Source organism: Tenrec ecaudatus, chromosome 1 (assembly GCF_050624435.1).
Source record: "Tenrec ecaudatus isolate mTenEca1 chromosome 1, mTenEca1.hap1, whole genome shotgun sequence".
In the NCBI taxonomy this organism is placed as follows: domain Eukaryota; kingdom Metazoa; phylum Chordata; class Mammalia; order Afrosoricida; family Tenrecidae; genus Tenrec; species Tenrec ecaudatus.
This window is the reverse complement of record NC_134530.1, coordinates 77,775,046-77,799,241: the sequence shown is the minus strand read 5'-3', so window position 1 is coordinate 77,799,241 and position 24,196 is coordinate 77,775,046. Positions and strand designations below refer to the sequence as shown.

General features: G+C 36.6%; 1 protein-coding gene across 10 annotated transcripts in view; it reads left to right on the top strand.

The window, feature by feature from the left end:
• TUT4 (terminal uridylyl transferase 4) overlaps positions 1-24,196 on the top strand; it is a 150,490-nt gene that overhangs the window by 25,632 nt on the left and 100,662 nt on the right. For 8 of the 10 annotated variants that reach the window (XM_075556100.1, XM_075556090.1, XM_075556064.1 and 5 more), the window contains 3 exons: positions 7,722-8,594; positions 14,811-14,974; positions 23,470-23,586. In XM_075556100.1, coding sequence (XP_075412215.1) covers positions 7,814-8,594; positions 14,811-14,974; positions 23,470-23,586 — 1,062 coding nt within the window. In that variant the 5' untranslated portion in view covers positions 7,722-7,813. Of the gene's footprint in view, positions 1-1,556; positions 1,713-2,577; positions 2,649-7,721; positions 8,595-14,810; positions 14,975-23,469; positions 23,587-24,196 lie in introns of all 10 variants that reach the window. The other 2 variants (XM_075556073.1, XM_075556082.1) reach the window with 2 other exon arrangements.

Genomic DNA, 24,196 nt, shown 5'->3' with positions numbered 1-24,196 from the left:
AGGAAGAAAATAAAAGGAAATAGAGGAAAGAACTAGGAGGCAAAGACATTTTAGAGGTATAAATATAGGCATGCGTGTATGTAAATATATTTATATATTACAATAGAGATATAGGTCTATGTACATGTATTTATATGTTAAGTATTAAGGTAGCAGATGGACATTGGACCTCTACTCAAGCCTTCCCTCAATGCAAGAACACTTTGTTTGAATAGCCTGGCATTCTGTGATACTTACCTTCCCGACATGATTGCTGAAGGAAAAATGGCTGCACAAGCAAATGTGGTGAAGAAAGCTGATGGTGCCTGGCTATTAGCAGATATAATGACTGGGGTCTTAAAGGCTTGAATTTTAACAAGCGGCCATCTAGCAGGAAAGCAACAAAGCCCACATAGAAGAAGCACGCCATCCTGTGTGATCACGAGGTATCAAAAGGATCGTGTCTCAGGCATCAGAAGACCCAAAAACCCCAACTATATCAATGCAAACCAGGGAGGGGTAGAGTGGACACCCAAAGCCCATTTATAGACAGACATCCCCTCACAGAAGGGTCACAAGGAAGGGACGAGTCAGAAGAGTGCAGTATAGCACTGATGAAACACACAACATTCCTCCAATTCTTTAATGCTCCCTCACCCCCAGCCCCCACTCCCACTATCATGACCCTAGTTATACTTTACAAATCCGACTAGACTGGAGCTTGGACACTGGTACAGATAAGAGCTTTAGACACACGGAGTCCAGGACAGATAAACCCCTCAGAAACAGTTATGGTAGTAGCAGTACCATGAGGGTAGGGGGATGGTGGAGTGAGAAGGGAGAACTGATCACAGTGGTTGATGGATGACCCCCCCTTACTCCCCCAGAGGGATGAGCAACAGAAACAGGTGAAGGGATACAGTGGGCGGTGTAAAATATGAAAATAATAATTTATCATTTATCAAGGATCTGGAAGGTGGGGGAGGGAGGGAAAAAGAGGAACTGATAACCAAGGGCTCAAGTAGTAAGAAAATGTTTTGAAAATGATGATGGCAGCATATGTACAAATGTGCTTGAATAATTAATGTATGGATTGTTATAAGAGCTGTAAGAGCCCCCAATAAAATGATTCATAAAACAACAGTTGAATTAACTAGTTAAAAAAAAAGTTGGTGAAAAATTTGAATTAGAAGATAATGGAATTTCTCAATGAACTGTTTGAAACCCTCACATAAGTATTCCTTACATTTAAAAAGGCAGGCAGCAATAACAAGTAGACACAGTAATAGAACATAACAAAGTTTAATTCTCATTAATTATTAATGGATATGTGTTCACTAGCGTACATAAATGTTATATTTCATATATAATCAGATGCCCAAGTTCCATGAATATGTTCAGATAAAAGTACAGGCAAGTATTGGAAACATGTTAATATTCTGGACCTAGTGAATGAGAATTTGCATTTTTATTAAATTTCTAGGTGATTCCTTTGCACAAAATTTGGGATTCACTGCTCTGGATTAGAACACAATTTTTTTTTTAATGATTGAAACTGGAATTTTTATTTTATCCAGTGAGAAGGGAAGAGCATGGAAGAGGCAAGAACTTGATCAGCCTAACTTCAGGGAAGGCTGGGAAATGTACTCTAGTCATGTGCCTCGGAAAAAGGAGAAAATTAATTTTGATGGAAAACTAGCAGTCTCTGCTGTGGCATTATATCTGGCTCAGCTGTGAGTAATATTTACATAATCATAATATGTAGAGTGTGGATTTAGTGGGGAAGTATGAATTCATATAATTCTGTCTCTATGAAGTATGATGGAAAGAGCCAAATCTGTATTTTCCAGAGTGCAAAATCTGTAAATATAAAGCAAAATATCTACTTAAACATAAACAGCTAAAGGGGTTTGAAATGTGTACTTGTGAGGGGTTAAATTTGGAGTGGACAGGAGACTAATACTGACTTGCACTGTAGTATTCCAGACTTTTTGAGCTGTATGGATGCATTTGATGAAAAGAAATTGAAAAAGAAAATTAACTTACATTCCAAATAAGAAGTAAGCATATAAAAATTCAAGTACTAAGTGATCAAAGTTAAGGCAAAAGGGCACACTTACATACCTCAGCCTAGTCTTGGTAGGAGGGTTAGGGTAGATTCAGGAAGACTTTCTGGAAGAAGTTCTTTCCAATCCTATTTTAGCAGCATAATACTCTGTAATTCAATATCTTTGAATTTCTTAAATTTGAACAATTAGACACTATTTAAGGTATTTTTTCATTTAATAAATTTTACTTTGTAGTGGACACTATGGTAGTCATTGAAGATACTACAATGGTAAGCAAAATCAGAAATTATTTCTTATCTCATAGAGTTTACAGTCTAGTTACTAGTGGGTAGGCTATAAAATTCTTCACTGATTGTAAGAGAATATTGTGTTATGCTGGGGTCTCTACAGAAGCAAAATCAGCGATGCTTATATGTCAGTATATATAGAAAGAGAAATCAAGAAATGACTCACAGTTGTTACCAATCCTGTTCTCCAGACCATGGGTCAGATAAAACCTGAAGGCATCTCTTGATTTGTGTATCTGCAGGGGCTGACAAAGAGGAAGCAGGAAGACCACAGTCTGGTCTTCCAGCTGATACTGAGCTGAATGAACCCAAGGTTTGTAACAGGAAGTAGACGACCAGATGCAGGATCTAAACCCAGCAATTGAAATCACTTAGTGTCTGTACACTGTCACTTTATTCAGAGAGTGGGCCATACCTTGAATGAAGCCTCCCTCAATGGTATCAAGGCTATTCTCCCTACAAAGAAACCCTTGTGGTGTGTAGCAGTTATGTGTTAGGCTGCAATCTGAAAGATTGGCAGTTTGAAACCACCAGTTGCTCCTTGGGAGAAAGATGGGACTTTCTACTCTTAGAATCATTTACAGTTTGAGGAAAAACACAGTGGCAGTTGTACCCTGTCATATCAGGTCACTATGAGTCAGTATTGATTGAATGGGAGTGAGTTAAAAAAATTTTTTTTCATTGTCCTCACAATTGCTTGGCTGCTCCATGGAAAATCCCATCATGGAATTAACATGGTATGTTAGATGGTAGCATGGGTGAAGCCTGGCCCACCCAAGTTGACATAAAACCTGACTACCACAAACATGATTTCCCTTTATCTCTACAACTAGGGTCACTCCCTAAAATAGTGATTGTTCAAATGTGATCCCCAAGATAGATGCATCAGTATTCCTCGGGACCTTGTTAGAAATGCAGGTTATCAGGCTCTGTTTCAGACCTTCAAAATCAGAATCTTGAGGAATGGAGCCCTTTAGGTGAGAGAGTGAACACTGAAACTTGGGAGCCTCTTCAGGAGTCCTTGGGTGGTGCAATGGCAAATGTGCTTACCTGATAACTGACAGATTGGCAATTTAAACCCAACCATGGGCTTCTTGGAAGAAAGGCATAATTATGATTTTGTTTTTACAGTTACATAAAATATTAACCTAATCAGGAATAATAAAAAATGTAATTAAAGCACATGGGTACGCGGTGAACAGTTAAAAAAACCCAAACCTCGATTTCCATGAAATTTAATATTAAAGGTACTTTTGATATAAGAATGTTGTGACAAAATATTTTTTACCCACAGTGATAGAGTCCAGTTTTAAAACAAAGCAAAACAGGAAAAAAATGCTGGAGAGGTTTTTGAGAGATTGGAACTCTTATACACTACTTGTGGGCTTGTAAACATATAGAGTCTTTGTGGAAAGTGATAGGGCAACTACCTAAAACAACTGGGAATAAAAATACCATATGGTCCTGCAATATCTCTGCTGGGTATATACCCCAAAGAGTAAAAGACACAACACAAACAGATGTGTGTTCTCTTATGCTCATTGCAGCACAGTTCACAATAGCAAGAAGCTGGAAACGGCCCAAATTCCAATATATATAACAATATAATTCAATATATACATAATATATATATAACAGAAACATACCTATATTAGGAAAATGAATAAATAAACTTTGGTACTTACACACAATGGAATACTATGTCCCCAGAAACTATTACGCTGAGCAAAGTTAATCATTAACAAAAGGACAAATGTTGTGTGAGACCCCACTACCATAAGGATAAGCACCAAGATGAAAGCAGGCATCTGTTCTCAAGCATGTAATCTTCCAATCTAGTCTCCTTAAATGAGGCAGTGTACCTGCTTAATGCTCGTCGTCCACGAATCACACCTTTATTTTAAAATATTAGTTACCCTTTTGATAGGAGGCATCACTTTAACTGGAATCGGTTTCTGATGTTAGGGGAGAGGGAGACGATTAAATCAGACCTGCCATATAACAGTGTTCTACGGTCAACCCAAATCCACAGAGATGCTCAGTGAACCATAATGGAAGTTCAAGTCCCAAGGTATGGAGGATGTGGGACAGACGTGTGTCTCAGAAAAGGTGGTTTCACTTCTGTTGGAGAGTATACCAGATGGGGCTACCTGCCATTGGGAAAATTGCGTACTTATACTTACGTTGACCTCTAGTGGGAGAATATGCCTCACATGATGTTCCTAATCAGTCACCTTTGACGTAGTTTCTATCCTGTCCTTGGTGACTGTAGCAGGCTATCTAGAGAAACAAAACCCAGTGACATGTATATATGTATAATAAAGAACTTTGTATCAAGAAGTAATTTTATATCAAAGATTCCCAACCCAGTCTAACTCAAGTCCAAGGTTCTGGTGTTACTTAGAGACCTCTTTAGACTCATAGCTGAAGGTCAATGACACAGAAAGGCGAAGGGCCAGAGGAAGAGAGGAAAGTTGCCAGTGTCTGTCTTTTAAAAAGGCCACATGTACAAGGAGGCATCACAGGCTGCCACTCGATTAACAGATTGGACTCCACTTCTACACTTTAACAAGTTCAAGTTGACATAACATCTAACTGCCACAGCGACCAAGGGCACATGCTATAGACAACCAGGCTGTTACACTTTGTCTTTTCGAGGTGCACAGCATCCATCATGGGCCACACCAGAAGGGTCTGATTTGGAAACCCCATTAAGCAAACTGGACCTTACCTTAAAACACACCTGTAGCAGATTAATGAAAAGGAAATACTCCCTTGGACTTATGGCTAAGACAACATAGTGTGAGAAGAAGCAGATGACTAATATCCCAAGGTTATGAATTTGGAAGTCATTAGGCTTGATTCAGATTTCTTACTTTCAGGGTACCCAGAAAGTGGTAACTAAAGACTACTATATATTTGTGACTTTATTACTTTCTCTGGTTTTTATGACGTGTTTTAGTCCAGTAGGCACAGTCTGCCTTTGTGAATGAGTCTTATTAAAAGTTTTGCACCATCTCCAACCCTCATTGTTTGTATAAAGTGTCCAGTCACTTAAGTTTTTAATTTGTTCAGGTCAACAATCCATATGTTTTAGTCCAAAAAGCTGTCTTATATATGTAAACTTTCCTTTTCTCAACAGTTTTTAAATTCTGTACCGTGAGCTAAATTAATGATCCTATCAATAGAATTAACATTTGCCCATGGCAATCATTTTTTATGTTTTCCAATAAAATGATAATGATGTTTTTAAAGTGGACCAGGGACATATATAGCAAATATATGAATTGATTTTGAGCTTGTCTCCTTAATCATAACCCCAATATAAAAACAATTTATTGTTATGTGGCCCTACTTGATACTTGCCTTCAAGACTTCACTGAAGATATGGATGCTATAATGGAAGGAATAGCATCTAAGGTTCCAAGGGCTGTAAATAATAAAATCCAAGGCCAGATGAGGGAATGGTATTAGAGCTTATATTTGAACACCTGGTCTGTTGAACACTGTTGATGGCAGTGAAAGCCCAAAATCCATTTTCAATTTGGGAATGGAAATATTTGGAAATAGGTAAACATTGATGGTTATACAACATTAAGCCCTCAATGAATCCTCTGTAACTGTTGATGGGATATGTGAATAGTTTTGCTCTCAGACAGAGTGCATTGGAAAGTGAACTAATGCAGATGTAGATAGGTCAAAATTTAATACTTTATCTTTTGTTTTCCCTTTTGACCCATTTTATTTTATTTTTTCTAATTCTGTTGCTTTCTGCTTCCTTTGATATTGAGGTTTTCTGTTTTATTTATTTTTTGTTGTTTGAAATCCAAGATAAGTAAATCTATAGAGATAGTAACTGGGTTAATAGTTCCTTAGGTTGTGGGAAATGGAGAACTAATAATAATGAGTATAAGAAAGAAGAAAATGTTCTAAAATATATTGTAATGGTTAATGCACAACTTTCACAATTATGTTTAAACAATTGAATTGAATATGTGAAATGTATACCAATAAACTCTTAAAATATATAATATTCCTTACTTTTGTAGCTTGTACTGATTGCAAATTTGCTTTTCCCCCTCTCAAATTAATTGTTATATTTTATAACAAAACAGATTTTGATCCTTTTTGAGGTTATCAAGTTTACAATTCAGTGCCATTAATTACATTCACAGTGTTGTGCAACCATAACCACTTACTTATTTTTACAACATTTTATCACCCATTTGAAACTCTATTCATTGAGCAAAAACTCCATTCTTCCCTTTCCTCCCCCTGGTAATCTATGACACACTTTTTGTGGATTTGCCTAATCTAGATATTTCATGTAAATGGAATCATAACATTTATTCTTTTGTTTCTGCCTTATTGGATTTAGCATAATGGTTTAGATTGATTTTTTTGTTCTTGTTTTTTAACTGGATTCTTTTTAGTTAAAAAAATTTACCTTCGGAAGAATTCACTTAAACTCATGATGAAATCTGTTAAGTGTTTTCCTGTGTTTAGCAACTAAAGTTTGAAGTAGGTTAGTAGTGGTTATAAATTGGTACCATTTAAAGAAAGTAATGTGGACAATAAAGGATTTAGGATTTTATAAATTGTGATTCCTTAGGGGCATATCAGGGGCCCACCAGGGGGCAGTGGACTAAGCACTGGGCTGCTAATTGCAAGGCTGGCAGTTCAGAGCTGTCAGCTGCAGGAGAAAGATGAGACTCTTCCATTGAAGATTTACAGTCTTGTAAATAGGGTCTTCTGTGAGCAGTAACTGACTTGATCCAGTGGCCTCGTAGGTCAGTCTGCTTCTGTAAAGATTTACCGTCTCAGAGGGGCTATGTACAGTTCTACTGGGTACTGTAGGGTCACCATGAGTTGGAATCGACTCGTTGACAATGGACTTGATTTTTATTTGTTTATGGAACATAGAGACCTAAATTTCTTTGTTCCATTTGTTTTTGTCTTGTGATGTATCATTACTTGTAAGTTTTACTTATCATTTAGTTGAAATTATTTTTCCCCTCAAACAGCTTTATTGGCATATAATTCATATATCATACACTTCAGTAGTTCAGTCACATCAAGAATTGTTGTATAATCATGATCACATCAGTTTTAGGACATTGTCTTCATCCTTGTGCTAGCTGAACTCTGAGTAATGTAGAGCAACTTTTTATTTCTCTCAAATTCTTCTTGCTGTTTCATATTTCCATAGTAATGCTAGCTCCCCACACATAAACATGGTGTTGTTATTTACTACTCAGAGTTTTCAACTTACCTTTTTTCCAGTTTTGTGAATAGATTTTTAAAATTAGTTTTTATGTGTTTTAGCATTTACTGTTGATGAGGTTTTTCGATTTAAATAATATATATTCTTTTTTTAACCTAACAGTTTGCTTGCCTGAACTGGATTGGAAACAATTCAGACTACTGGAGATCTGCCTTTTACAATTTCAAAATTGAAAGAAAGCAGGTTTTCAAATAATGGAGGAATCTAAGACTTCTAAAATTGAAAATCATGAACCAAAGAAGAATGCTTGGGCCATTAGTGAAGAAAGCAAAGGAGTAAAAGTTATAAGTAATCAAACTTTGAAAACAAGAAATGAAAAATCTTTCAAAGAAATTGGGACCAGCTCTCCAATTAGAAACAGTAGTAAAAAAAATAAGCAAAATGATATTTGTATAGAAAAAACAGAAGTTAAATCATGCAAGGTAAATGCTGTCAGTGTTCCAGGCTCTAAAGATTTGGGATTAGTTCTTCGAGATCAAAGTCATTGCAAAGCAAAAAAATCACCTAACTCACCAATGAAAGCTGAAAAGGCACTTCCTTCACAGACAAAAGTAGATAAGACACCCAGTTCACAGGCAAAAGCCGAAAAATCACCAAAGTCACCTAATTCACCAGTGATAGCAGAAAAGTCACGTGCTTCACAGACAGCAGCAGAAAAGGCACTTAATTCCCAGAGAAAAACAGAGAAAGTATCCAATTCTCAGAAGAAGTCAGAAAAGGTGTCCAGTGCCTCAGCAGAAAACGTGTCTACTTTAATTCTGAAAGAAAGCATGAGACAGAAGGAATTACAGCAGGTTGGGAAAAAAAGTCCGAGCTCCTTTCCTTCTGTGGACAAGGTGAATATTGAAGTTGTTCAAGGAGGGAAATCTGCTCTGGAAAACCCACTACCATCTCAAAAGCAACAAACATGCACAGATAATATTGGTGATTCTGATGACAGTGCTTCAGGAGTTGAAGATACATCTGATGATTTGAGTAAGTAGAATTTTCCTACAAGTTATATTTTGGGAGGGATTTTCCACTATTATTGTTCTCTAGTTACCTGTAGTTTATCTACTTTAATTTACAAAAAGGCCATTACTAAGCTGGCTCATAAAGCTGAAAAGAAAAAAGAAAGCCTTACATTTATTTTAGGCGTGTATGTACTTTAAAGTAAACCTAATTATACATTGCTCATTAATTTGTCAAACATATTGAGGGGGGACTTCAAAGAATTTATGGAAAAGTAGAATAAAATGATAATGAAAAATTTCCACAAACTTTTTGAAGCCCCTCTTAGGTATTGAGCTTCTTGCATGTGCCAAATGTATTTGTAGTGGAAAACAAAAACTAAAAATAAAAAAAACTCTTCACAACTCAGATCTCAAAGAATGTTCTAGGCTTGAATGGGGTTGAGTAAAGTGACAATTTAACTCAGACTGAGACTTGAAAAAGGAAGCATCTTGTTGTAGAATGTAGATTTAGAGTTCAGGAATGCATAATGTAAATGTGAGACTGGGTTTGATTAAGAATTTGACTAGAGAGGGAAGAGTGGTTAGAGATGAAACTGTAAAGGCACACAGGAATTGGAGAATGAAGGGCCCTGCAAACGTGATGCAAAATAAGAAAAATCCTTTTGACTGCAGCACAGCAAATTGTTTGACAAAGGATAAGCTTGGATGCAGACCTGGGCTAGACACCATCGAAACTACTTGAGAACTATTTTCATTCAGTTCATTTGGTTCTGGCTTCCTGACTTCAGTTTGAATTAGTTGTTTAAAAACATTGCCCATGTTTTGTATATTCTGATCTTTGCTTTGTTTGAATTAATTAATTTTATTAGTAATCTCCCGCTCCCCCTATATATGACTTGCTTGATGTAGGAATAAATAGAAGCTAATCCTGAGTATATACGTGTGCATGGGCTTAAACATGAGAACAATTGCAAGGATGGCGCAGGACTGCATGTGTGTCCTTCTGATATACTAAAGGGTTGTTGAGTCTAGTGGGAGCCAACTAGATGGCACCTCACTGTGTGTGTGTGTGTGTGTACCATTTGAAAATCCTGGTAAAGAGCTCAGAGATGGCTGCTTTTCATTTCTGGTGGTACACAGATAATGGCATACAGACAGACGTGTTTTTTTTAGTAGTGTGTGCTTATTTTGGGAGTCTCTGAGTGATGCACAAGGAACCCTGAGGAATGTAATGGTAAGTGTTGAGCTGTTTGGTAACTCTGAAGTTGGCAATTCAAATCCACAGTTGTTCAGAGAGAGAAAGATGAGGCTGTCTGCTCCTGTAAAGATTTATAGCCTTGGAAACTGTTGATAGTGTCAGTCTGATTTGGAATAGATTCTATACCAGTGGGTTTTGGGTGACACAAATAGTTAATGTGCTCAGCTGCAGCTGCTAACTGAAAGGTTGGAGGTTTGAGTCCATCCAGAGATAACTTGGCAAAAAGGCCTGTTTCTGTAAATTCATTATTGAAAGCCATATGGAGCATTTCTATTCTGACACACATGGATCATTATGAGTTAGAATCAAGTTTTCAGCAGTTCATTCACTGATCTACTTATTTGATGTGTATAAGAAAAAAAATACCAATCATGATTTTATAGCTAGGCGTTAAGATAGTATCATGTTTAGAAAGTCAGTTTAATGCCAGTTTCAAATAAATAATAATATTAATGTTTAATTGTGACAACAATCTAAGTGTGGTATATAAATGATTGAAGTTTGGAAAATGCTATGTATCAGACCATTTAATATGGGATAAAGTACTTGAATTAGCAAAAGATTTTTTTAAAAGCTTATGTGTATTAAATAATAAAACAAATAGGGTGACAAAGGGAGCTAGTTAAGAGTGTGGGTTCTGGAGTGACATGAGTTTTGAATTACAGTTCCTCCCGCAGTAATTTTCTAATTTTGGATAAACTGCTCAGCTCTCTGAATTTTTTCCGTTTTGAAAAGTGTATGTTATGAAAAATAAGGGAAATCTTTATTAGTGCTTAGGTTATTATCTTACCTATAGTTGGCATGCTGTGGTAACTAGTATCTTCCATATATTACTGTAATTAAGTGCAATTTTATTCTTTTTATAATTGTGGTAAGCACACAGGTAACAATATTTGCCATCTCTGTAATTTTCACTTGTGCAGTTGGGTGATAATATGTTTCTCAACCATCACTATTAATCATTCTCTAATTTTTCATCACCCTTAACAGTAGCTTAGTGTCCCCTAAGCATTGTGTCTTCTTTTCCACTTACTTCACACCTGGTTTTTGTTTGTTGTCAAGTCATTTCTCACTCACAGTGACTTAGAAATCAGAGTAGAACTGCTTTATAGGGTTTTAAAAGCTGTAATATTTACAGGAGCAGATTGCCAGGACTTGTCCCCTGTGGAGCTGGTGGTGGGTTGGTTTGCAGTGGTGTGCCTCAGTCATTGTGACACTAGGTCTCTTTTTATCCCTAGAAACCACGAATAAACTTTGATCTCTATGTACTTGTTTATTCTAGATATTTTATATACCGTAGTTAGAATTACACAATATTTGTCTTTTGGCACTGGCTTATTTTCAGTCAGTATAATATGCTATTTCTCAACATTGAGAACAAGTTGAATTAGTTTAAGAAAGTATTTCCAAGTAAATATCCTTTTGAAAAATTTCATTTAACATATTTATGAAAATGAATTATAGTATAATACTTAAAAATAAATGTGTCTAATATTTTAAATATCTGTCATAAAATAATATTTGCTGAAGTTATACAGTGGACTTCGAAGAGTTTGGAAAGATGGAACTAAAAGATAATAGAATTTCTGCACAGACATGAAGCTACCTTGGATTCAGAATTATTTAACTCATTTTCTCAAATAATAGCATCCAAATTAATAATTTTAGTTTTTTGATAGCCTCTGTATAAGTTAATAGAATATCTTTATATACAGATCTTTGTCATTTTGGAATTAGTAAATCCTATTGAGATATGATTAATATCAATGTTCTTTGAACCCAACTTTAGCTCTCACCTAATACACCATTTTTCCTGTTGCCATTTATTCGTTGAATATATTTTTTGGGTGTCTGCTATGTGCCTGGTACCAATCTGGTCCCCAGGAATACAACAATAAACAAAAGAATTATTGCCCTCTTGGAATTTCTATTCAAATGGGAAGTGGCAGACAAACACAGTAAATCATAACTGTTAGGTGGTCATAAATTCTATAAGACGACTAAAGGAAAGTTCATAGGAATGATGTTGCTGCAGCTGTGATGTTATTCGACATTAAAATACTGACCGAGGTGACATCACAGTGAAGAATTAAAGGAAAACGTGAGCTAGATTGATTTACCAGGTGTTTATTGACCATGTTTACATACAGAGATAATGTTCTAGGTGCTGGATGTACAAAAAAGGATTAGATAAATTCAAGTTCTTATATATTATCTCCTGCTGCCTTAACAAATTACAAATTTAGGGCCTTAATACAAATTTATTACAATTCTGTTGGTCAAAGGTTCAGCATCAACATGAGTCTCTCAAGACTAACATCAAGTTATTGGCAGGGCAACATCGTGGAATGCCATTCAAGTCTGATTATTTGAGGAGAGTGGTTTAAGCCTTGGGCTTCTCAACCTTGGGATTTTATTTTTTTTCTGGGAATCCTATTAAAAACGATTCTTAGGTCACACTCCCAGATATTTAAAATTGCATTTTTAACTGTTGCTGCAGATCAGGATCATGCTTTTGAGTAGGGCACCTGTAATCATCTCTACTTCACACAGACTATCCCATCGTTTGCTTTAATGTCGTACTCTGAATATGAGTCAGTGTATATCACTCCTGCTCAAAATGTCTCCGTGGCTTTTTGCCAGTGTAGAAGGTGGTTTCCTTAAAGATCCATTTGGTCCTGTGTTATCTGTGACACTCACTACTTTTCCCTTTTTTTAGTCTTGTTTTTCACTCTTTTTCTGCTCCAGTTTCCTGGCCTACTTGCCATTCCTCAAATGTGTAGACCAGGGGTCCTCAAACTATTAACCGTGGGCCACATGCGAACCGCCAAGGACATTGATCCAGCCCACCGGGTGATTTTGCCCCATTTTGTTTTTTTTACTTCAAAATGTGCAGTGTGCATAGGAATTTGTTCATAGTTGGTTTTTTAAAAATTATAGTCTGGCCCCTGTTTAAAAAGTTTGAGGATCCTCGGTGTAGACTTATACCTATTGTGTGGCCTTTGTGGTTGCTTTTTATCTGTTTGGAACACTCTGCCTCAGATAGCCATGCTGCTCACTCTCACCTCTTTTACCTCCTCAATGAGCCTTTTGCTTGAGTCACTTATCTATAATTTGCAACTTTTAACCCGTAACACTTCTTGGTTCCTTTATCCTGTTTAATTTTTCTCTATAGCCTTGATCATTATGTCATTAATATTTTTTCTTTTTAAATATTTTTATTAAAATATTCTATAATGGAATGTTGCATGTGGCCTTTTGTATTTGACTTTGTAGCATAATGTTTTCAAAACTCATCCATGTTGTTGTATGTATCAATGCATCTTTCCCCCTAATTATTAAATAATATTTCCTTGTATGCTTACTGAATACACCTGGTGGTGCTGTCTGGTAAGCATTGGCCTGCTAACCTTAAGATCAGTGATTCAAAACCACCAGCCGCTCTGCTGAAGAAAGGTGAGACTATCTAGTCCTATAAATATTTAAAATATCAGAAACCCTAGACGGGGTTGCTATGAGTCTGAATTGATTTGATAATTGATTTGATAGCAGGGGGCTTATATGCTTACCACATTTTTTATTATCCATTTGTTTTTAGTTGATAGGCATTTCAGTTGTTTTCACTTCTTGGCTATTATAAATAATGTTATGAACATTTGTCTAAAAGTTACTGTGAGGTGTATGTTTTTATTAGGTACTTGGTAGACATTGAGGAGCCCTGGTATTGTAGTGATTATACATTGGGCTGCTAAACACAGGTCTGCTGCTTGAAATCCCCAGCTGCTCCTTGAGAGGAAGACAAAAGCTTTCTACTCCCTGAAGGGTTATAGTTGTTAAAAAAAAAAAAGAGTTACTGTCTTGGACACTCAACAGGGCAGTTTTACCCTGTCCTATAGGGTTGTTATGAGTCAGAATTGACTTGATGTCAGTGAATTAGGTAGACATTATCTTAAGATCTAGTGGGGGGGGAATGCCAATTTGGTGGAGTTATCAAAGTATTACATAAAAGCAAAGAAGAAGCCTCATGTGAATTTGTGGTTTAGAGTATGTACAAAAGCCAAACTTGCCACCATCGAGTCAATTCTGACTCATAGTGACCCTATAGGACAGGATAAAACTGCCTCTGAGTTTTCTAAGACTAATTCTTTACAGGAGTAGAAAGCCTCATCTTTCTGGTTGGTGATTTTGAACTGCTGCCATAGTGAATTGCAGCCCAACATGTAACTAGTACTCCAACAGGGCTCAAAGGGGCTCCAAAAAGTTCATGGGAAAATTCCTTTTTTTCTTTAATTTTAATTCTTAATGAACTTTTAAGTCTTTTTACATATTCTCCTAACTTCTAGTGTTACAGTGATCCACTCACTTAAGTTCAGTGAGTAAATTTTGAGTAGAACTTAAAATAGTTTTATACCAAATTGGCTTTATGCCAAATTGAGATTCAACAAGATGGTTTTGATATGTTAGCTTGGTGCAGTCTTTTTTTTTGGCGGGGTGAGGGTTTGGTTGGAGGAATATTATAGATAATTGACTCACAAAGTAGATTTTTTTCTTGGTGAATTTTATGCTATGTTTATCTCTTACTTGTAGTTGGCATAACCATACTAACTTCATACCATCAAATAAAGGGTAAGGAATATAAGGAGCAAACATGCACATGCATGAATTAGAGGGCCCTAGTAGCACGGTAGTTAAGTGCACAGCTGCTCATTGATAGGTCTGTGGTTTGAACCCATCCGATGCCCTGCGGCATAAAGATGTGGCAGCCTGGTCTTGTAAAGATTGATAGCCCTGGAGCCCTGTGTGGGGCGAGGCAGTTCTGTTTTGTCCTGTTAGCGTCATGATGAGTTGTAATTGACTCCGTGGCAGTGGGTTCTTTTTTGAATAAGCTTAAATTGAATGGGTATAGATTTTCCATTAACAGTGTTTTAAAATGCCCATTTAAAATTTTCAATGATCATAACTAAGTGCTTTCTTTCCTAGGTAAAATGAAGAGCGACGAATCAAATAAAGAAAATTCCTCAGAGATGGAGTATTTAGAAAATGCTACTGTGATAGATGAGTCTACATTGACACCTGAACAGAGGCTAGGCTTGAAACAAGCCGAAGAACGCTTAGAAAGAGATCACATCTTTCGACTTGAAAAAGTATATATTAATGTTTTTAGTTTTTTTCGAGGAAAATGTGTATTTTATGACTTTTCTTTCCCAACTATAGCTAGTTTTATTTTTCTTCTTCTATAATTTGTAAGTAAAAGGTAATGTTCCTCTTCCTTTCTTTACCCTTCTTCCTCCTTTCATCTTTTATTCAGCAAATCCTTACATTTATGAGCTTACTTCCTTTATTCATTTTGCGGGTTTACAAAATATGGCGTAGCCATTTGGTTTTCTTCACCAGTGCTCTGTTGTAACTCAGCCACACTCTTTCATATGTGTGCATGGCTGCGTTAACACTACAGGGCAGAGTTGAGTGGAGCATTTGCCAAGGATACGATATGTGGCCCATAAAATAGAAGATGTTTACTAATTGACCCTTTATAGAAAGAAGGAATTTGCTGATCTCTGAGTCATTTACTCATTAAAGATCTTGTGTGGTTGTTATTGCTGAGTATTGTGCCAGACATATTGGTGAATGTGGCACAGTTTCTGTCCATTAGAAGTTAATAGTCCATTAAGGAATGACACATGAATTAGTAAATAATCCACAGTGAACAAAACTTCCTGCTTTTCTCCTTGCTGTTCTTTTCTGTATTTACTGAACATCTATTATATATTGAAAACAAGTATTGATATTTTGTTCCTGAGTATTAATTTCTTAGCCTAAAAATGTACATTTTTAGCCTCAAGAGTAAAAGTACTGCTAGGTATTGAAGAATCACACCTCAGTTTATTAACATAAGGCAGTTTGGACATACAAAGAAGTAGGTCATCATCAATAAGAAAGGAGAAGCTCACAGCTGTGTGGTGGTCACACCCACAATGCCGAGGCCGGACCCGGCTTCCTAGAAACTGTACGGAGTAGTGACCTTTGGAAATAGCAGGAGTAAATAGAAACAGAAGGCCATGAACTAACAGAGGTGAGGGTTGTTTACTTAAGCTTCAAACCATCCTAGTTAGAAGGAAGTTCTTTATGCAATCTGCTCTTTTGTTTAATTCTCACTTTTTTCTTACTTTCTTTTTTCTAAGCCTGGAATTAACAACTACTCTTGGATCTATGCATTGGCAGGATAAGTATCGAGTGCCTTTAATTTGCCATTATCTGGTAATATAAAATTGAATTGTGTGGGTATGCTTGACATGTTTTAAGACATGCTAGTGATTTTCTAGGAGTTCACTAATTAGGGAGAGACTTAAAAATAAATAATAATAGTAAATTGTTTGAATAACAGTATTATTTGAAGATGACAATATAGACAAAAGAATGACTTACTTAAACCAGGGTCATAGAGGCATCAGCAGGGGTTGCTTCGTGGTATTAGAGCCAAGTTTCAAGGAATGACGAGGAGGTAAGCAGGGGAAGGTTGGTTTAGGTAAATTATGTTGCAGGCATAAAGGAAATGTGGAAAATATGTGCTCCAGAAAAGTAAGTGGAGGATTGGAGAGGAGATAAGCTGTATATGAAGCAGGAAAATTAGTTCTTAGAAGGGGGAAAAAAGTTGGGGTGGAGTGAATATTTGGTGATAGTAGGAAATACATGAGCTGGGTGAGCTTGGAAGTAATGGAAAACATTTGTTGAACGTATGTAGTCAGTGATGATGAGAAATTACTGGGATGTTTTTGTTGCTAGGTGCCATCAAGTCAGTTCCAACTCACAAGGACCCTGAGTACAACAGAGTGCAGCATCGCACCATCTTCCCCGTTATGCTTGCGCTCACGGCTGCGGTCACCTTGTCCTTTTCCACAGACCCTTCAGGGTTTGGTTCCCTCCTAGTAACATGTCCAGAGTACCCGAGATGAAGATTCACCATCCTTCCTTTTTTTTTTCACACCAACAGTCTTACATTATTTATTGTTAAACTTGATTAGGAAGCAAAAAACCAAGGAATAAACCAGATTATTTTCCAATAGAAGTTCAAGTCATCAGATGGGGACAAAAGTCTTAATCCATGATTTGAGCTTGGGAAAATGCAGCCATGCGTGCCACCCTTCAGGGGGCTCCTTACAGACCCAGCTTGGTTCTTCTCCAATGTCTTCTCTTGGAGTTGTACCTGATTTTATTACCGGTTTTCATTCGAATCCATTGGGGAATGGGCCGATTCTGCTTCTGTTTCTTGGCCAGGAATCTCTTGATCCTGAAAGTCTTCTGAGACGACATGGTGAAGTCGGGGCACCACCACACTCGGGGTGGCAGAGAAACGGAGAGAGGGAGGAGAGCCACCATCCTTCCTTTAAGGAGCAATTGGGTTTACTTCTTCAAAGACATATCCTCATTCTTCTGGCAGTCCATGGTTCTATCTAATGGTTTTGCCAACATCATAATTTTAAGGCATCAATTCTTCCGTCTTCCTGTCCATCTTGAAAATACCATGATTGGGGACAAGCATATCTTAATTCTTAAAGTGACATCTTTGCATTTGAACACTTTTAGAGAGGTTTTTGACAGCAAATTTGTCCTATGCACTATGGCCTTTCTTTTGACTGTTGCTTCAATGTGGTGTTGATTTTGGACTCAACTAAAATGAAACCCTTGAAATTTCCCATATTTCTCTGTTTGTGGTGATATTTTTTTATTGGTCCAGTTGAGGATTTTTGCATTCTGTATGTTGAGGTATACCTCACTGAAGGTTATACTCAATTTGAGTTTTCATAAGTAAGTGCTTCAGATCTTTTTTGCTTTCAACAAAGAAAGTTGTGTCATCGACAAATCAAAGTTTATTAATGAATCTTTCCCTCTGTCTGGATGCTGTGTTCGTCATATAGCCAAGCATACAGATTGATTAAGCATGATCAAAGGATATACTACCTTTGGTGCACACATTTCCTGGTTTGAATTCACACTTGTTCTGCTCAAGTAACTGCTTGTTCTGTGTACAGATGAGCAATATTTAGTGTTCTGGAATTCCCACTTTTCGTATCGTCAATAAACTACAAAACTACAAGTCACCATCTTTTGGGTATTCTCTGCTTTAAACTAAGATCCATCTGACATCATTCCGCAACTACTTCTAAAGTTGGCTTGAATTCTTAGCAGTTCTCTGTTGATGTACTACTACAAGGGTTTTTAAATTATCTTAAAATTCACTTGCATGTGGTATTTAATGATATTGTTAGTAATTTTTACATTTTATTCACTTTTTGGAATCAACAGACGTAATGAATTTCTTTTAGTTGGATTGGCCATGTAGCTGTGTTGCAGATTTCTTGGCAAGCACAAATGAGTACTTTAAGCACTGCATCCATTTGTTGACACATCTCAGTTGGTATTCTATCAGTGTCCAAAGCCTGGTTGTCACCAGTGCCTTTAGTGTAGCCACCCCTTTTTCCTTCAGTACCTTCCGTTCTTAATTATATGTTATCTCCTGAAATGGTTAAATATTGACCAAGTTTTTGGGAAAGTGTATTCTTTCCATCTTTTGATGCTTCCTTTGTCATTCAGTATTTTGCCCATAATCTTTAATATTGCAAGTAAAGGCTTGAATATATTCTTCAGTTCTTTTAACTTGAGAAATGCCCACCATGTTCTTCCTTTTTGGTTTTGTAATTAATTTCAGGTCTTTGCACACTTCATTTTAATACTTTTCTTTGTTTTCTCAAGCCACCCTTTGAGATCTGCTGTTCTGGTCTTTTATTCTGCCATTATCTGCATATTGTAATTCCCTTTCTTTCTTTGTTAATCCTGCCTTCCAAATCTCATGTTTTCAACCTAGTATACTTAAAATAAGTATAGATTTTTTAAATAAATTAAAACTTAACAATACTTCAAGATGTAAATTAATGGGAGCAGTGGAGCATTTGTCCTTTATTTAGATTGTAAGAATTGTATTCTTTCATTTTTATGATTTTATTTGTTAAACTCAGAAAATCCCAAAGGGTCCTCTTCGCTCCAGATATTCGTGTGTACTTCTCATTTCAATGATCATTTTCTTTACCAACTTTAAAAGCTAATAAACAATATTATTTTCATGTGGCTTTTCATTTCATCGGGTCCTTATGTTCATAGGGTACCGTAGATTGCCAAACTGATGAATAAAGATCAGGTTTAGAAGGGTAGATTTGTATATTGGGAGCATTAATTGACATTGAAATAATTATTCTATTCCAGAAATAATTATTCTAGTTTGTCTTTGGAAATTTTAAAGATGGTTTATTTTTTAATGATAAAATATAATGATGATAAAGGACATATTTAACTTTTGTATGTGTTTCTTTTGTGACATTATATGCGTTAACAATGATAGCATTTGTGTCTTATTTGTGATTGTGCCCAAAACAGTGCTTTCTACATGGCAGCTGATCAGTATTTGGTGATAGAATGCTTAGTTGTTAAATATATGGGTTGTGCAATTTACTGGGGCTCCCACTTAATGGTTTTATAATATTGCATAACATACTCTCTTTAAATCACTGTTTATTTATTAGTAAAATGGGGTTGATAAAAATAACACCTACTACACATGGCTATTGTGTGATTTAGATAAAATAATCCATATAAAGCCCATGGCACAACGCTTGGTATGTTGTTGAGTGCCATTGAGTTGCTTACACATCATAGCAACCTTATAGGACAGAGTAGGACTGCCCCACAGGGATTTCCAGGCTGTCATCTTTACAGAAGCAAATGGCCAGGTCTTTTCTCCCACAGAGTGCTGGTAGGTTCACATTGCTGACTTTTTGTTTAACAGCTGAGAGCTTAGCCATTTTGCCACCAGGACTCTTGCTTATATGTAGTAAGCAGTAGGTAAAGACTAGCCGTGGAATGGAATTTTTTCAAGTAGGGCAGTTATTATTTTATAAATAAGGAGATTGATATAGACTTCAGTGAACAAAAATTCATCTAAAATAATTTGAGATAGCATCCCAAGCCTTTTGACTACCCAATCAATATCATACCAATCTTATTATTAAAAAAATCCAGTCGTGTGCTTCTCTGCCAAGAGTTCCAGTTGAACTATTCATGTAATCAGTGATTTCATGACTTCTTAGTGACCTCATAATTCCTCTTGGCATTAGGCATTCTTTTGTATTTGCTTTCTATTCCTGAATCCAACCGCTTTATCACACACATCCACTTTGAACCAAGCCAACAACATCTCCCCTCTGTATTATTGCAGTATGCTCTTAACTGCCTAGTTCTACTGAGAAGTAGAAGATGCCAATTATGAATGCAGAAGCCAAGTGATCCAAATACTAATGTAGGAGCTAAGTGCTTCTTTTAAAATATAGAATAGACCAGTTGCTATCAAGTCAGGTCCTACTATAATGACCCTGTTTCAGAGAGAACTACACGCCAGTAAGCTTTCAGTGATAGGGATCTTTTGAGAGCCAAATTGTTTTTGGATTATCTTTTCAGTTAATAATTGAATGCTTAACCATTTGTGTCACCTAGGGACTCCTTAAAATACAGATTAAACTTTGTGATTCTTTGATCAAAACCCGTGTTAGAGCAGTGGTTCTCAACCTGTGGGTCGCGACCCCCTTGGGGGTTAAATGACCCTCTCACAGGGGTCGCCCGATTCATAACAGTAGCAAAGTTAGGTTATGAAGTAGCAACGAAAATGATTTTATGGTTGGGGTCAGCACCACCTGAGGAACTGTCTGAAAGAGTCGCGGCCTGAGGAAGGTGGAGACCCACTGCTCTAGAGGGTTCACAGAAACTTACAGTAAAGCCACAGTTTTCATCATCACCCTGTTCCAGTCACACTCGATCCTCTGTGTAATGTACACATTCTTCCCTGGTTCAGAGCTTAGCAATCATTCTCCCTTTTGCTTGTGATTTTCCCTTTGCAAAATGTTTAGAGAGCTCAGCTTCTCTCTTTATCAATCAAGCTTCCAGGGTCAACCCTATGTTTAAAAAAGCAGCACCCCTCATTCCTATTTATCTGTTTGTTGATTATTTGTCTCATTACACTAGAATATATTTCATGAGGATAGTGATACTTGTATATTTTGTTTACGGCTGTAACCTCAACTCTTAGATAAGTGTTTTGCATATATGGTGCATGAAAGAGTAGTTGTAGTTGGAAACTAAAAGGTAGAGTTCTCTTGAGGGCTTTGTTTATTATCCAATGAGAACTGATTTGAACACATTTTTACATTAAAGAATTGGAATGATGAATTTGTTTATTGTAGGCTTCAGCAAATTATTTAATACCTGATATTCCATTGCCATCGAAACAGAATCCTTTTAGGGTTATTATAAAATTAATAAGCATTTTATAGTGGTTGTTATATTTAAACAGATACTACTGTTAAATTTGGGTTTCCATTTAAAGAAAATCCTACAGTCATAAGTATTCTGAGATAAGGGAGAATTTTCTTTTTGAAGAAAGAAGCTCTCCTTTATTATTGGAATTTTATATTTAAAATTTTTTTCACTGTGCTATGCGTTGCTGTTTTTTTTATTAAACATTTTATTAGGGGCTCATACAACTCTTATCACAATCCATACACATACATATATCAATTGTATAAAGCACATCTATACATTCTTTGCCCTAATCATTTTTCTTTTTTTTTCCTTTTCTTTTTTTACATTTTATTAGGGGCTCATACAACTCTTATCACAATCCATACATATACATACATCCATTGTGTAAAGCACATCCGCACATTCCCTGCCCCAATCATTCTCAAAGCATTTGCTCTCCACTTAAGCCCTTTGCATCAGGTCCTCTTTTTTTTCCCCCCTCCCTTCCCTCTCCCCCCTCCTTCATGTGCCCTTGGTAATTTATACATTGTTATTTTGTCATATCTTGCCCTATCCGGAGTCGCCCTTCCTCCCCTTCTCTGCCGTCCATCTCCCAGGGAGGAGGTCACATGTGGATCCTTGTAATCAGTTCCCCGTTTCCAACCCATTCACCCTCCACTCTCCCAGCATCGCCCCTCACATCCCTGGTCCTGAAGGTGTCATCCACCCTGGATTCCCTGTGCCTCCAGCTCCCATATGCACCAGTGTACAACCTCTGCCCTATCCTGTCCTGCAAGGTAGAATTCGGATGATGGTAGTTGGGGGGAGGAAGCATCCAGGATCTGGGGGAAAGCTGTGTTCTTCATCGGTACTACATCACACCCTGACCCATCTCCTCTAAGGGAGAATTTTTTTAATCAGATGCCACAACCTACTGAAAATCAATCTGAAATAAAAATTAAGTATTGCTGAAATAAGGCATTGGAAACAATATTTTTAAAGTTCAGTATGTTTTTGTAATTTTTTTATTGTACATTTTTTGGGGTGGGAGTAGAGTGCTGGCTTGTGTGTTATACTTACAGCTATTTAAATTTATCATCTTCCACTAAACAACTGCAACCTTACAAATATTGCAAGCTCCTCTGAGCTTCGGTATTCATATATATAACAATAAGAGTCATGTTCGATTATTGTGATGATGGTGTGATTACAGGTAATTCTGTCTGAGTGATTTTATAGGACACAGTAGAACTGCCCCACAGGATATAGTAGGTTGTAATGCCTATGAACACATCGCCAGGTTTTTTGTCTTGTGGAGTGGTTGGTAAATTTGAACTACCAACCTTTTGGTGAGTAGTTGAGAATTTTAGCTGTTGTGCCATTAGGATACACTTGGATTAATGGGGAAATTAAAATGACATTGTATGAGGTGGCTTCCAAAAGTTAGTGGAAATGGAATTAGAAGATAATACAAATTTTCTTCAAACTTTAGGAAACTTCATCATACATGGAGGATCTGTCATAGTGGATGACATATAGCAAGCACTCAATTATAAGTTTTATTATTTTGAGAACACAGGCAGATCCATAATGTTGGTGTGTCAGACTTTTCTTTCCCTTCAGAGTTGCTTTAATTGGTTACTATGATACTGTGATTAGTTGAGAGGGTCTTGGGGACTCACCTTTTGGATTTGTCTTGGATATTTGTGATTTTTCCTTTTGAAGTCCTCTATTAAGTGTGAAGGAGACCTGGTAGCACACTGGGTTAATTGCTGGGTGCTTACCTCAAGGTTGGCAGATAAAACCTACCAATTGCTCTGTGGGAGAAAGATGAGACTGTGCTCCCATAAAAACTTACAGTCTTAGAAATACTTTGGCCTAGTTCTTTGTCCTAAAGGGTTGCTATGAACCACAGTCAGCTCGACAGCAGTGCATTTGGTTTGGGTTTTTTTTAGAATAGATTTTGTTGTTTTATCATCAAAAAGTGAAACTTGGGTTTGAAAATCCACTTTTGGGGACACATTGGAATAGACTAGAAAATAATGAAAGTTATATACTGGATTGATTTGCAATAGGTAATATATAAAACATTTAATGTTTTTTGAAATTTGTATGTAATCTACAATGAGGTACTCTTTTGTATATGTAAGTACTAATTAATTAAACATTTATTCCTTTGGTGCCTATTTCTGTATCTTACCTTAGCACAATTAAATCATTAATTTACATTATGTAGTTAATAATTTACTTCCTTGTTGTCTGAAAAATTCTTTTCATTTTTAACCTGTCTCATCAGCGCTCACCAGAATATACCAATTGTCGGTATCTCTGCAAACTTTGCTTAATTCACATTGAAAACATACAAGGAGCTCATAAACATATAAAGGAGAAACGGCATAAGAAAAATATTCTGGTAAGTTCATTTTAGGAAATACTTAAATTTGTTTTTCGGATGGTAAAAAAATATTTGTGAAACTCAAAATGAGGTACTCCTTTAATTTTACTAACTGAAATAGTAGCCTTGGAAGGTATGATTTCCTTTCTTATCTTTGATGGTCAGGAAGGAAACCTTTTCAGAGACCAATTGGTTCATCCTGAAGAATGTTGATTCCTGAGTTTAAAGCTGCCAGTTCAGCTGATATTTATTGCGTTCTTATATGCTAGGATTAAGGTAGTAAAAATTAAAATAGTTGTGGTCTTTGCCCTCAGAATTTCAAAAATATTAGTGAAGGCATGTATTGAGTAAGGTATAAGCACGATGAGTCTTATTAAAGTAGAAAAGTTATACGAATGGCACTAAATCTAGGCCAAGGAAGGTTTCTTGGAAGATGTGAAATTTTAAGTTGAAACTTGAAGTAGCAGTTAAGTCCGTAAAAGTTGGTGACATGAAGGGGTAAGTGGAGGACACACAACGGTAGCAGCAAAACTGGCATGAAAATAGGTTGCTAGTCAGGAAAAGAAAGGAGTCTTGGTGGTGTGGTGGGTTATGTGTTGGGCTGCTAACCACAGGATCAGCAGTTCAA